We start from the raw sequence: 14,277 nt of genomic DNA, 5'->3' as shown, positions 1-14,277 counted from the left end.
TGTTCTGGAATTGCCAGCCGGAAGAGAACGGAATGCCACCCTTACCTGAGCTATGGGGCGGAACTAGGAAAAGTCCCTGGTTAAACTAATCCCGTATCCTTCTGCAGGCTAAGGCGGGCGCCTGGACCAGGAGGGGGACTGGCAGGAAGCAGGATCTAGGAAGACGAGGAGAATCAGTCACCCGTGGAAGGAGATGAATGTGCCAGTGTCACCTGGTTAGATCTGAGGGGTCACCACAGGCTGTTCATTTTTGTACAATTCTTGTATGATTTGTTTCAATATTAAAAAAGACAAAAACCCACCCTCCTAGCATCATGGTGTGAATTCTTCTACACATAACGGGCACCGAGCTGATGGTGACCAGCCCGAGGTCAGTGTCACACCCTAGGCCGCCTCCAGATACACCTGAACGCTCAGCCCAAATTCATCACTGCTCCACTGCTCAGATCTCTCTCCACTGCTCAGACCTTTCAATCAGGGAAAGACAGACAGGACCGTCAGGTCTAACAGCTCCCTGTTTTATTGCAATACATCAAATTCTGGTTAATATTAAGTGATACCAACATAAAATATTGGCGAGGAGTCTTGTTACATTTTTTACTATCCCACCTTAAATATTTCTGTGCAAAAGAATCTACACCACTGTCTGGTAGCAGACAATCTGCTTATAAACCTAAGACATTGAGGGCATAAAACCAAACAAAAGGAAATAAGAGGCTAAAGCAGTATCTTTTTCCCCTCCATACACACATTTGCCAGCATTATATTCTAAACAAAAAAAATGATTACACCTAGGCCATGCAAAACTGTACAATATTACAATGAGAAAAAACCCTAAAAAATTTATAAAATAAATGATAGTACACTATCAAATAAAAAGGCAGGTCATTTTGTTTTCATGAAAGTTTCCAGGTTTGTTCTCCTCCTTTGCCCCCGTAAGTGACGTGGCTCCTCGGGTGTGGTGCTCGTCCCTGGGAAGGGAGGCAGGCCGGCCCACTGGCTAGCGCTGGGTGGCCGACGGCTCCAGTGGAAGCCAGCCCTCTTACCCAGCCGGACTCTGCCAAGAATCTGGACTTGAACGATAACTGAAGTCAGAACAAGGAAAGAGGTCTAACAGGCGCAACGAACGGTCATGCAGCTTACCTACTAACTTGGGCTGGACCAGGGAGCGGGGGAGCGGAGGGCCAGACTACTTCCTCGTCTGCCCAGTGTGTGTGACCGCTGCGACGGACGGACAGACAGCCCTGCCGTACCCGGCGTTCGGCGTGCCTGCCGTGCCCTCTCTGGCTCTTCTGGAATGAGACCTGAGAGTGCACAGAAATGCACACAGAAATGCAGCGGGTCTTTCACGGAAGTCGATGTGGCCACTAAGTAACAAAATGACAGGACTCTAACCATACAGAAGGCAGAGAGAGGAATGACAGATTGTTGCTGTAAACGTAACAGAATTTCAGATTCTTCCCAGAAGCCTGGGTACAAGAACCACGTGGGAAACTGAACAGAGGGGCCCTTCCAGCTCCAGCCCAAGCCTTCCAACCGTGCTTCTGGGAACGAGAGTGCTTCGCTGACATAGGGGTGTGCGTGTGTCCCAGAACTACAAAAGTGAAATCTGCTTTAGTGAGCATTTGACCAGGAGGAAGGCTTTTGTTTTTGGCAAAAAAAAAAAAAAAAAAAAAAAAAAAAAAAATATATATATATATATATATATATATATATATAATTTTTATATACCCAGAGCACACAAGATTAGTTAGCATTCAAGGGTAGACAACAAATTGGCTGGACATAAATAGCACCAAAATACCAATACATACAGACTATTCTAGAAATGCCTCACTGATCTGTCCTTCCTACTGTGAAATGTGTGCCTACTGCCAGGTGTGATTTTAAAAGGTCCTGCAAGAGAATCGAGCAGGACTTCGGGCAGCAATACCCCCTCCCTGGTCTTCGCACCTACCTGTGTAGGTTTTCTGTTTCCCTAGAACCCATTCCCCGCCTTTTCAGATTCTTCTTCTCAGAAGCTTCTGCTGGTAACTGCTTTGTATCTGAGAAGGGGGTAAGCCCAGGAGAAGGATCGTTATCTTAGGAAGAACCGCCCCCTTAAACTGTTCCCCGTGGCCCCAAACTCTTGCCATCAGGATCGGTCCTATCCAGCACTGCTCTACTACAACTTAAGACTGCTGGGGACTGACCAGAAAGTGCCGGGGGGCAGGTCCCTGGGTCATTACCGCCTTGGGGGGGCTCTCTCCTCTGCCCTGCTGTGACTCACTGCAGTGTCCTCCGGACCTCAGGTAGGGTGACACTTGGATCCTAAAAGCATCCTTTAAAAAATAAGCACCTACAGGCAACACAAATTCACACATAGTTGTCGAACCTACAACGAATGGCTTAGTGCGGAGTCCCATGACTCACAGCTGGGAAGCAGGAGGGGAGAGGCGAGGGGCCGGAGGGGGCTGGTCAGGAGGACAGGAGGCAGCTGGCCGCAGGCCCTCAGGGGAACGCCAAGTTCATGGATGGGGCTACCGGGTCACAGGGCAGGGACCAAACTCAAGGTCTGATCCTGGGCATCTGGACGTACAGGAGCATCTCACACAATACTTCTTTCCCCAAAGCAGAACGACGGAGAGGGGCCCGGCCAGCATGCGCGTGCGCAGGCGGCCCCCGTGGGCCCTCTCTCCCCTCACCGAGCCTCGGGCGCCTTCTCAGAGCAGCACTGACCGGACGCCCTGGGGCGGCCACAGAGCTCGGACACTGCCACTCGGACTCCACGCGCGCCTAAGCTGAGAGAGAGGAGGAACTCTTGTCGCTAGTTCTCAGAGAAATTTAGATAAAAAGGAAGAGAGCCAGATTCTCTTTACTTCCATGAGATATTTTTATTTCTTTCTCTGCTCATGTGCTTAACTGAGGAACTAACTGTGAAGGACTCCAGCCCTCCGGGGTGCGTACTCACTTCCCGGTGTTGGTGGGAACAGCACAGTGCCACCGGGGCACCTGCCTGGTGGGCCCAACACCTGTTTTCCACCGGGGGCAGGGAAGTATTTGGTTAAGGCTGTGCAAGTCCTTGCATTTGAGGTTTTCTATTATTTGGTAATTAAACTCTCAGGCTTCTCTGAGGGGGGCCCTGGCCAAGGACGCCTCGTGGCAACGCAGGGAGGAACAGGCTTAGCCCAGGAGGAAAGCACGTCTAGGAACCTTTTTGGGGACCTTCAGAAGCCATGACATCGCTTGAGTGCTTTCAAAGGAAGGACTCAGGAGGTGACGAGACCACATTTCTACATTCATCTGCAGAAGATAGCAAAATACAGTAAAAACTGAGGAGTGTGGTTCGAATTCTACCATTACCAAAAGATCTGGAAGTAAATTTGCCTGTTCACGCTGCTGCTGAAGAGGCATCCTGGGCTGGGTCTGGTGCTTGGGCCACAGTCCAGAGCAGTCGGACCGGGTTTCGAAATGTTTTCCTGCAGCCCCTGAGGACCGTGGCTGCGACCAGAGAGGAAACTCTGACTCTTTGTGCTGTCTACCAAGGTCTAGAATGTCAGCTTGAGGCCTTCCTACCCTTTAAATTACTTAGCTGGAAAACAGATGAGAAACAACACATTTCTTTAAATTAAATGATCTCTCTCTTATATAGGAATCCAACTTTTGCTGAATACAAGATGCTTTTTACTATATACATTCAGTATTTAACCTCTACATTTGTGTACTTATTTAAAATCTGTATTGTAGTAAAATATGCACTGTTTTAGTGAATAAGGATTTACTGGCAATGATCAGGTCGACATTGGCTGTGGGGGTGCTGGAGGAGGGCGGGGGGCCGGTGGGGGGACCCATGTGCTGCCCGGGGTGCTGAGACTCTGCCGTGGAAAACCAGTCTGCCTGACGTTCTTCCTGTGCACATCTGCAAGGTCTACTCGAGCTACCTTCAGGGAGGGGGACACGATGATGGGAAGCAACTCTAAGTATGAAATGGAATCGATATTCATTGAAGCTGCTCAGTGGAAGTCTGCCTTGATGGTGGTTGTTGTTAAGTCAAGGGGGTGCAGGGGATGTGGGGGGCATGGGGCTGCAGGTGCAATCGTCTGCGTCCCTGAGCCCCCACCCTGCTCCTGCCGCTGGCCCTGGGCCTTCCAGGCAGGGGCGGAGGACGGATGTGGAGACAGGGCAGTGGAGGGGGCTGAGAGGGAGAAGCTGCTCTGGCGTCCACTCCGAGCACCAAAGCCGCTCATGGGTCCCAGCTCCCGCGGTCGGTGCTCTCCAAGGAGAGGCTCTTGGTCTTCCGGGGCGACACTGGGCTGGGCGGGCTGCTTAGGTTGGAGCTGTTGGAAGCTGTGGAGTGCCTTGGGGAATCTGAGTCCTGTGGGGCCCCGAGAAGACATTAGTGAGAAGCAGAGGTGCAGGAGGGGCTCAGCTCCCCATAGGCGACCCGCGGCCACCTGAGCACTTAAGTAAGCCAGTGTGACTGGTCTACCGTCAGTAGTGAAGCCCCTTTTCTGAGGCCAGTAAAGGGCACAGAATACGGCAAATGTTCAACAGTCCTTTCTGCAGGCCTTTAGAAATGTGGGTCCCTGTCATACAAAAGCTGTTAGAACATCTGTGCAAAACTGCAGTGTGCAGCCCAGGAGACCAGCCATGTCAGCACCCCCAACCTTGCTCCCGGCTGAGCAGGCCCCTGAGTCCCGACCCCTGGCTGCAGCTGAGGCCACTCTCGAGGGGGTGGCATCACTTTGGTAAGTGTACGAATCCTTTTAACACAGGACTTCTCCAGACGTGACATCACTGCTGCCCACACCCCACTCACCTCTCCGTCAAAGTCCCTGGCTGGGGCGTCACTTCCCTGGTCCATGCCTCCGGAAGACAAGGAGCCCTCTGATGGGGAGGGCATGGGCTGCCACTTTGCATTGTAGCTTCCTCCAGAGAATTCTCTCTTTAATGCACTGCCGTTCTGTGCAGAGGACCCTACAGGACAGCATTCAGGTGAGGCTTTGCATGCGGATGGACAAGGGGACAGCACTGTAGAAAGTGTGTGGACTGGGGAGATCCTGGGGAGACCCCGGGGCCAGCCACTGAGGGGTAGCATTCTCGAGGCCACTGGCCTCTGCACCCATCACTTTACTGCTAGAGAATTTGCATGAAAAGCAAAGGGACAGGAGAGAAGCATTTTTACGAGAGAAGCCTGGGATACAAAAGTGAGGTGAGATTCTTTAAAATCACATTCTAGTTTGGTCTCAGAGCTGAAGCACCTAAAGGAGGGATCAGCACCATTCAGAGGGAGAAGGATGACAAAAAACCCTTAGAAATACTGGGGAATTGTTTGTACCTATTTAAAGCTCTCAGTATTTCTTTTTATTCTTTAGTTTTTGCTTAAAAAACATTTTAATCTTGCTGAGCTTCCATATTCAGACCACGGGTCTAAAGAGACTGCCGAGGTTTTTTCATATAAGATACAGACTGTGACTGTTTCCATTTGCTGCTGGTTGAACAAATCCCAATTTAGTGTTTTTACACTAAGAATTCAGTAATAGTGTCAAAAGATGACCGTGCTGAGCACCTCAAGTACCTCACGACCATGAAAATACGAGTCCTCATTTGTGCCAGAACAGGAACCTGCCTGGAGAGGCCCCGTGCTCGGACACTCCTGGCCGACTTCCCTCCGGGCCCCCTTGGCTGCAGGCGGCCAGCGTGTCACCGTAATGGCTCCCATGCCAGCCCCCAGTGCTGTGTACACACCGTGCACCGTGTCGTGGAGCTTACCCAACTGTGGCAGAACTTTAGCGGTCCCTGTTCAAGCCTCTTGTGAGGATTCTGGAAATGCACCTCAGGCTGGGAACCAGGGGTTCCTCTTCCTGCCTCCCCGGGAACCTGCCCCCCAGCGCCCCGTCTGCCTTGCAGGCTCTCTCACTAGACACACACTGCTCCTCACGGTTGCCATGAAGATGTGCCTTACTTTTCTGAGGGGGCTCTTCTGGGTCCTTGGATCACAGCCTTACTGAAGGCGTAGCTCATCCTAATTCCATGCTTGCTTCAGTGCCACACAAGCTGTATTTTATTTTTGTGTAAATTTTGTTACTCTGAATAAAAAATCCACACCGCCAGAGGCTTCTGTTGCTCTGCTTATTAACTGCGTGACCTCGAGCACGTTCTTTTACCATTCTGAGTCTCGGTCTCCATCTGTAGACACAAGAATAACTTCTCCCTTATGGGAATTTTCTGGGAACAACAGCCCTGGGTACATGGAGAACACGGTGTGACCCACAGGCGCACAGTGGGGCCTGCGCAGGGCTGCACCCCGTTTACCTCCATTCTAGCGCCATTTATAGAATGGAAGAAATTAATGCCACCTCAGTGATTCACACTTTTTTTAAGAATGAACTTTGGGAATGTTCCTTTCAAAGAAAAGTTATACTCGACCACTCCAGTTTTAACACATTAAAGCAGGGCTATTTTGTCTGACCAGCAAAAGGGGCCTGGGGACAGTCTGAGGACTGTGGTCCCAGCTGACTGAGGCCACACTTGGGCACGGCCTCTTCTAAGGAGCACTGGCTTGGGCGGCGAGATGTCTGACTCTCCATGACCTCAGGAGAGGTGAGGCTCCCCAGTGAGCAGGCCGCTGACAGGACTGGGTCTTCCTCTTTGGGGGGAGCAGGATGGAGCCATGGTGGGAATCTCTGTGTGGCTCTGACTCCACATTGTGAAGCCATGTCGAGCTTGGCTCTGGAAGATCTGTGCTTCTGGTTGTGGAGGTGGACAACAGGGCCCCTATTACTTCTTGTGTCTCTCTTGGCTGGCTGTCCTTCTGGAACCTTCTGGAAACTTCTCAAATGAGCTGGACTCTTCTGAAAGCCAGCAGAAGGCACCTGACACAGCAGATGCCCCTTGGGATTCCTGGAGGGCCTTCCTCTTACCAAGGACCTCAAGGAGACCACGCCTGCCGGTTCCTGCAGACCTGGTGGGTCAGCAGGGACAGAAGCCCCTCACCACGGCCCTCCTGGGGAGGTGGCCACCTCAGCCCTGTGCATACCTGCATTATAGGTCCCATCTTTACCTGCTATTCCATAAAACCAAAGTCCTGAAAACTGAAAGTGTTTTCTTAAGCTTGATGTAAACTCATGCGGTGGGAAACCTAATCTGAGCTAATTGGAGGCTGACTACAGAGCTTATTTTAAGATTACATTTATTTAGGGGCACCTGGGGGGCTCAGTCGTTGAGCGTCTGCCTTCGGCTCAGGTCATGATCCCAGGGTCCTGGGATCAAGCCCTGCATCAGGCTCTCTGCTCCGTGGAAATTCTGCTTCTCCCTCTCCCACTCCCCCTGCTTGTGTTCCCTCTCTCGTTGTGTCTCTCTCTGTCAAATAAATAAAATCTTAAAAAAAAAAAAGATTACATTTATTTATGTATTTATAGTGTGACCAGTCATGAATTTGGCTGTATAAATATTCATCTGTTTGTGGGTGCTGTCCGGATCTTGCTGGAATGTAACACATTATATGGTAGATTCTTTTCTTATATATATTTAAAATCTGAATTCTGAAAACAAACAAAAACAACATCTGGCCCCAAGGGTTTTGGAGAAGGGATTATAGACTTAACTGTTAGCTGTAATACTCTCTTTGCATCTCAAGTCTTGAGAACTTATAGCAAGTTATAGTGTAAATCCATTATCTTATATAGCCACCATTAATAAGAAGAAAATAAAATGGTTATCACTTTTCCAACTGGCTGGATTTTTCACTGTGGTCAGGGCCATACCCGGGGTGGCGATGCTCTCAGGAGGCAATGACACAGGGGTTGAAGATTGACACTGAAAGCCCCACGCACGCGGACCTCCCCCCAACCCCGTGCTCACACCTGCCCTGGTGCTCCCACCCCGGCCCTTGGGTCTGAGTGCTCCAGAGCACACTGCACAAGGGGCAGGGAGTTGCCCGGAAATGAGGTTATACAAAATCTGCCGCTTCTGTCTGTCTGCCTCTCTGGCCACCTGCTCTGGGGGAAGCAGCCACCACAGCACGAAGATGCTCAGGGAACACAGGGACAGGCCCACACTGGTGAGGAACACCAGCCGTGTGAGAGGCTGCCGGCTCACACTCCAGCCACAGCCACGGGGAGCCTGAGATGAGCCGGCCAGCTTAGCCGCTCCCAGATCCCTCACCCTCAGAAACAGAGAGATAATCAATGATCATTGTTTCTTTTCTTTTTTTGAGAGAGGGAGAGAAAGAATCCCGAGCAGGCTCCACACCGAGTGCAGAGCATGACGCAGGGCTTGATCCCACGACCCTGAGATTATGATCTGAGCCGAAATCAAGAGTCAGATGCTCAACTGACTGAGCCACCCAGGTGCTCCTTATCATTCTTTTTTTTTTTTTTAAAGATTTTATTTATTTATTTGATAGAGAGAGGGACAGAGGGAGAGAGAGTGCGTGCACAAGCAGGCAGAGTGGCAGGCAGAGGCAGAGGGAGAAGCAGGCTCCCCTTGGAGCAGGGAGCCCGATGCGGGACTCGATCCAGGACCCTGAGATCATGACCTGAGCCAAAGGCAGATGCTTCACCGACTGAGCCACCCACGTGCCCCCAGATCATTGTTTCGATCCAAGTTTCAGGAAACCGTGTTCTGCAAGAGAGGTAACTACTATAGCATCACCCATCTCTATCGCGCCAGGGCCTAGAAGCGACATCCAGCGCAGAGCAGGGCTGACTCCAACGTCTGCTGCAGGAACAACAAGCCCCATCTGCAGCAGGGACATCCATTCCGATAGCTAGCACTCAAGAATGGGAGACAACAGATACGTTTTCTAACTGAGTGACTTCATGTGAAACTGCAGTGCGATCTGTGTCCCCTGGAGACCAGCTGTGGGCGTGAAGAGAGGTCCTGTTAAGATTATGACGGATGCATCTGCACTTCCGAGGGCACCCTCTACTCACAACCTCCGAGCTCTAGGCTGATGCCATGCTGCTTTTGAGAAAGTGACAGAAAAGCGGCCCTTGGCTACAAGTGATCTCCCCCCAGTCAGAAGCCACAATGACTGTCTGACATGCTCACTGCTTGTGGATCCAGAAACTACTGAAGATCTCTGAGTTCAACAAGATTTAACTTCTAATTGCTGCAATCAGTCCAATGCTGCTTCTGTCCACTCCTCTCATTTTGAGGCAGGCAGCTGTTAGCATCCCTGCACTTTTACTCAGGCAAACAGTGCCCTCTCCCCTCCCCGCCCCGCCAAGTCACTCCCAGATGCAGCAGCGCAGAAGCCCAGCATGGGGCAGAGTTTTCTCTCCCCACGGCCCCTGAGCGCAGGGTTCTGTGCAGAGTATAAGACAACAGATGCTGAGGTTCAGGGTGAAAGGAAAGAGGCTGGCAATAAAGACGGTGGGTGAGCCACCTGAAAGCAGGTGCTTGGTCACAGATTGTACCCTCTGTGCCCCAGCAGAAGACTACTGGATAAGTCTACTGGATGTTCACTGGATGAATGACGAACATCATCCCGCTTCTGTGGCACAGGTTACGATCCTGAACTTTTCTCATGCTCTGCCGCCCTTCGAGAACCCTGGCTCCCCCTGCTCCAGCAGGAAAACGAGGGTCACCTGGAACTCTTCCCTCTCCCTCGCCTCCCACAATAACTACCCGCCAGGCCTTACTGTTTTCACCCCAAAGCATCTCCCCTCTTCCCTCCTCTGCCACAGTCCCCCGGGTCCGTCACCCCTGCCGGCCACTCTGACAGCCCCATCAGGATGCGTGCTCCACTCTTGCCCTGTGTCCAGTCTCCATCTGGCAGTCAGAAGGATAGTTTTAAAAATGTAAATTGGAGAAAGGTCCTTCCCTACTTCACATTCTTTAGAGGCTTCCTATTGCGATCCTAATAAAATGTCTCAGCTTGCTCTGCACGTCCCTGCTTGGTCTGACCCTTGCCTACATCTTGTGCTTTATTTCTTGGGTCACTCCCTGACCACTACCAGGTAGCCACACGAGTCTTCTCTCAATTCTTCAAACAGGACTCAAACACGGCTTCCCCACTAGGGGCATGTGACCTTCCTAATTCCTCAGTGTGACTTTGTCCCCAACAGCCACCCCTTGTTACTCTGTGATGGTGCCCTATTTATTTCCTTTGGAGCCTCAATCATCACAACTTGTGGTATGAAATGTCTGTCTCCCAGGTGGACCGTGAGCTTGAAAGGACCCCGTGATTGTTTTCTTCACAAGTGCATGTGTGCTTACTAGGCACTGCCCAGGAGTATGCATGCTTGGGAGAGGTGGGGGGGGGGGGGGGAGGTCCCAGGCTCCCAGGGGCAGCACTTACTCGCTGACAGGCCGCTGCTGGCGCTCATGGAGCGGCCGGGCTCAGGGCGGGATTTGGTGATGGATGGAATACTGACTGAGCCACTGAACATTGCCCGACTTTCCTGGGGCCGAGGGTTCTGAAAACAAAACACAAAGAGAAACTCTTCAGCCAGAGAGAAAGTGATTTTCTGCAGAGATGTCTACTTCTCACTTCAATTTCAACAAATAAATTATCTTGACCAGAGTGATACAGAGCAAGGAAGAGACTGCATAATCCCTCCTGCCCCAAATTTCGAAACCCTAATAGAAGTAAACCTCACCCCAATCAAGGGTAAGTGCTCCTCCTTGTACTTAGTGAAGTGGTTATCAACAAATAAGAATTCTCTTTGTTGTGAGAACAGTAAGTAAAAGTTAATGGTTAGAAGTGACAGCTTTGCTGTGCAGAATTACATGGACATTTGCAGATAATGGAAACAAAGCTTCCACTTCCTACTAGACTTCCACTAGGATGACTCCACTAGTTGAATAGAAGCCCACTTGGAGGCAAGTCAGTGAAGAGTGTATTTTTCTCCAGTAAATGTTGCACTGTGTGACACTGGATGCGCGTTCACACCCCTGATACCCAGGCAGGTGCTGTGGGTCCCAGAAGGCACGTCTGGAACCGCCACAGCTTGGGGAGGGGGGGGAGTGATCTCACTTGGCAACACTGGCTTGAGAAGTTTTCCATCACATTATGGAATGGTTTCGGGGTTCCAGGTAGAAAAATGGGCCACTGAGTACTCTGAAAGTCACACAGGGCTCGAGAGGAGGCTTGGAGGACAAGCTGTCTGAACATGGCTGAGAACAGAAAGCACTTGGCTGCCTCAATGGACCCAAACATTTGAGACCAGAAGTAGGGGCTGCTGATAACTGAGAACTAACAACGGGCCTAGGTGGGCAGTTAGGAAAACATGCGTTAATATCGTGTGAAGAACTCCAAATCCTCCGTTCTGAAGAGCCACGCCAGCCGAGAGTCAGCCGGCCGGCCGGCCGGCCGCAGATCCAGCCACTGCCATTTTGGTTCACATACCAAATCTGCAAAGTCCATTTAATTCTTAGTGTGTTATTTGTTCAAAGCAAATGCTTTCCCTTTTTTCCTCTAAGAAAACAAAACAATTAAAATAGAAACAGTGCCAGCATTTTAACATTCACGCATAGAGAAGCAACCTCTGAGACACCAGTGACATGCACACAGTGCAGCAGAGGAAAGATCAAAAGAGATGGGAAGGTCAGTTTCAACCTTTAAATTTTTACTGTTTCTGCTGTAAACCTTATGATACCTTGGAGATGTCCTTCCCTACAGAAGAAACCTACCCTAGAATAAATGGCATAAATGAAGCCTGTAAAAATATATCAGTTCTTTAGTAACACCGAATGCTGAAGTAATAAAAGACTGACTCACATAAGACACGTTTTGTGAGGAAAAACCCCACAAAGACAGTTTACCATTCATTCAGCTGGAGTTCAACTTCCATCTAAAGTGACAGGAAACCAGCTTTGCTGGTCTTTTCCATGCACAAATACACTTCAGATTAGGGGAAAACTTTCACTGACGACAGTGTTTCTAACTAGCAGAGGACTGACTTACAGAACATCTCTGTCATCTTTCATGGGAAAAATCCTTGACCAATTAATTTCTACAGCATTTCTCTGGAATCCACTCCCTGCAATCTGTTACCAAGCAAACTAAAGCTTATTTTTATCATCGTTAATCTTATTTTGTCAAATAAGACATTTAAATGACATTATATAGTTTAATGTCAATGCCATTTCAAACATTATAATTTAGGATACCTTTATAATACAAACAAAAATACAAAAATAAACTTCTTACCCTATAGTCAGTTTTCTGTACAAATAAAAAATTGGTGCTACTACTTCGCTAAGTCAGAGGCTGCTGTGGGACATGGGTTTGCAGGACAGAATCCAACTATCTTATTTGCAAAATGAACTTGAGAAAAGGTTCCTGAGGAGTTAGCTAAGTGTGCATTTCTTGCTGGAAGTATGGATAATCTGCTAATGGCCACCAGCTCTCCGGCCACCACAAGGCCCCTCATTACAGCCCTGTCAGGCTGAACCGAAGGGGCCATCAGCAGAGGCCACGGTCCTTCCGAATGCAGCCCCTTTGTGTTAGTTTTCTCTCTGATTTAGGTGTTATATCTTGGATTCTGGCTGGAATTAAAGGCCTATCAGTACCTCAAAGACTAGTGAGATTATCTTCTTTTTCTCATTTTTCCTGTGACTCATTAATACTATTATAATTTTTACCTGGGAGATTTTTTGGCTTTTCAAAAAGGGGTTTATTGTACAAAGTAGGCCTGTGGCTAGGCCCTACCACAGACTTGAACGTCACTAAATGAAAAAAATTTTCTCTGAATTGAACTGGTTCTAGGCTAATGAGCTATAAAAAAAATGGAGAAATTCTGGGATTCCTTTTTTGTTTGTTTAAACAGAATAAAGACCCACGCAGGGGCTATTTTTAATGATGGTATCTGGAAAGGGAAAATCATGATGGGAAAATCTATGAAACATAAAAATACCTCCAACACTGTTCAAAAACTAAAAGTGATATCCTCCCCCGTCTTCACGTTTTTCCTCAAAAGAAGAAACAAACTCGAACTTGAAGAGGAGGAGGAGGAAGAACAGAGGTTTAGCAAAAGAGAAGCAGGCCGAAGGCACACACTCACAAAATGCCCCCCACCGCCCAAGCAGAGTTACTTATCAAGCCAGGAGGTCCGCACACGGTTAGTGGAAGTTAACCCCTGACTCAGCTGTTCATACCCTCAGAGTCATAAAGCTTGGTGTACCAGGGACAGAGTGCAGAGATGGGGAATACTCGGGGTTTATGGAATCAGGAGAGAGAAATTTTTCAGCAGAATTAACAGTCATGTGATAGATGTGCTCAAAGTTGATCGGAGAGGAGATCAGGCCGGAGTGATGATGAGGGGATGGATAAGGGAAGCCTGGCTAACGAAACAACAGAAAGAAGAAGTCGTGAGGTCATGAGAACGGATCCACTGGTCATATTGACATTTCACAGCATGCATGCAGCAGAAATGACATATCTCACATCAGAACTGAGTCCTTCACAAAATACTTTCAGGCCTTAGAGAATTAAATTTTGTAATCCTCCTGCCAGCAACCGAAACAGGTGCTGTGCAAAAGATCATTCGCTTTATAAAATTATTCTTTTTTATTACTTGCATCAAGTGAGCAGAAACTGGACTTTCGGAGCTGCAAGGAGACGTTCAGAGTTTAGTTCAGGATTTTCTTATTGTGATAGAATCAAAATATGGCAGAAACATACAAACAACAATAAGGACAGAAAGAACAAGAACGTGAAAGAGCAGCGATCCCACAACCAGCCTCTTGCTAGAAGTGCTATGAAACTTTCTGTAGAAACTGGAAATCATTTCCTGGGATGTACAGACTCTGACGTTTGTTTGGTTTTACTGATTTTATTTCCCTCCGACAAGAGCAATGAGGGACTGAGGAAGACCTTAATTACTGGTGTGACTCTTAGCAGCTCAAACCTGTCTCTACTTAGACACCCAAAGGACAGGACAGGTTTGTTTTTAACAAGGGAAAAAAATCTTCCCTTCCATGTCTGGGTGTATTAAAACATAAAATAACATAATACTAAAGATACAGAAAAAGCTTTTCAAACGGAGAACTCTAGTTTTTCAGGTACAATGACTTGAGTAATCTGGGAGCCATCACTCAGCACCCAGCCACCATCTCTGAGGGGCATTTTCGAGGTTCAGGCCCGGAGAGCGGCTGCGGGGTTCAGGAGCTGGAGGGAAGGACTTGCGGGGAGAAAGCTCGCAGAACATACGCCCTCCTGAGCTGGGATGAGCCGGCTTTGCTTAACAAAACCTGGCAACTTATGGAGACTGAAACAAAAGCTCTTCTATAAGACATTGTTTTAAGTTTGGAGATGTGAGTGAACCAGTACTTTCCAAGGTTATTTCC

General features: G+C 48.9%; 1 protein-coding gene across 11 annotated transcripts in view; it reads right to left on the bottom strand.

Annotated features, from left to right (window-relative positions):
- Positions 1 to 497: 497 nt before the first annotated feature.
- The window catches only part of CDC42BPA (CDC42 binding protein kinase alpha), a 347,703-nt gene continuing 333,923 nt past the window's right edge, over positions 498 to 14,277 (bottom strand). For 6 of the 11 annotated variants that reach the window (XM_064594441.1, XM_064594443.1, XM_064594442.1 and 3 more), the window contains 4 exons: positions 13,087 to 13,272; positions 10,286 to 10,403; positions 4,799 to 4,956; positions 498 to 4,354 (listed from right to left, as the gene is read on the bottom strand). In XM_064594441.1, the coding sequence (XP_064450511.1) occupies positions 4,223 to 4,354; positions 4,799 to 4,956; positions 10,286 to 10,403; positions 13,087 to 13,272 (594 nt within the window). In that variant the 3' untranslated portion in view covers positions 498 to 4,222. The remainder of the gene's footprint in view (positions 4,355 to 4,798; positions 4,957 to 10,285; positions 10,404 to 13,086; positions 13,273 to 14,277) is intronic. The other 5 variants (XM_064594445.1, XM_064594449.1, XM_064594447.1 and 2 more) reach the window with 1 other exon arrangement.

This window comes from Mirounga angustirostris, unplaced genomic scaffold, assembly GCF_029215605.1.
Source record: "Mirounga angustirostris isolate CCGP_5_RB_7025 unplaced genomic scaffold, mMirAng1.0.hap1 SCAF_6, whole genome shotgun sequence".
NCBI lineage: Eukaryota > Metazoa > Chordata > Mammalia > Carnivora > Phocidae > Mirounga > Mirounga angustirostris.
Note: the sequence above shows the minus strand (reverse complement) of the source record. Positions and strands in the feature narration are given on the sequence as shown.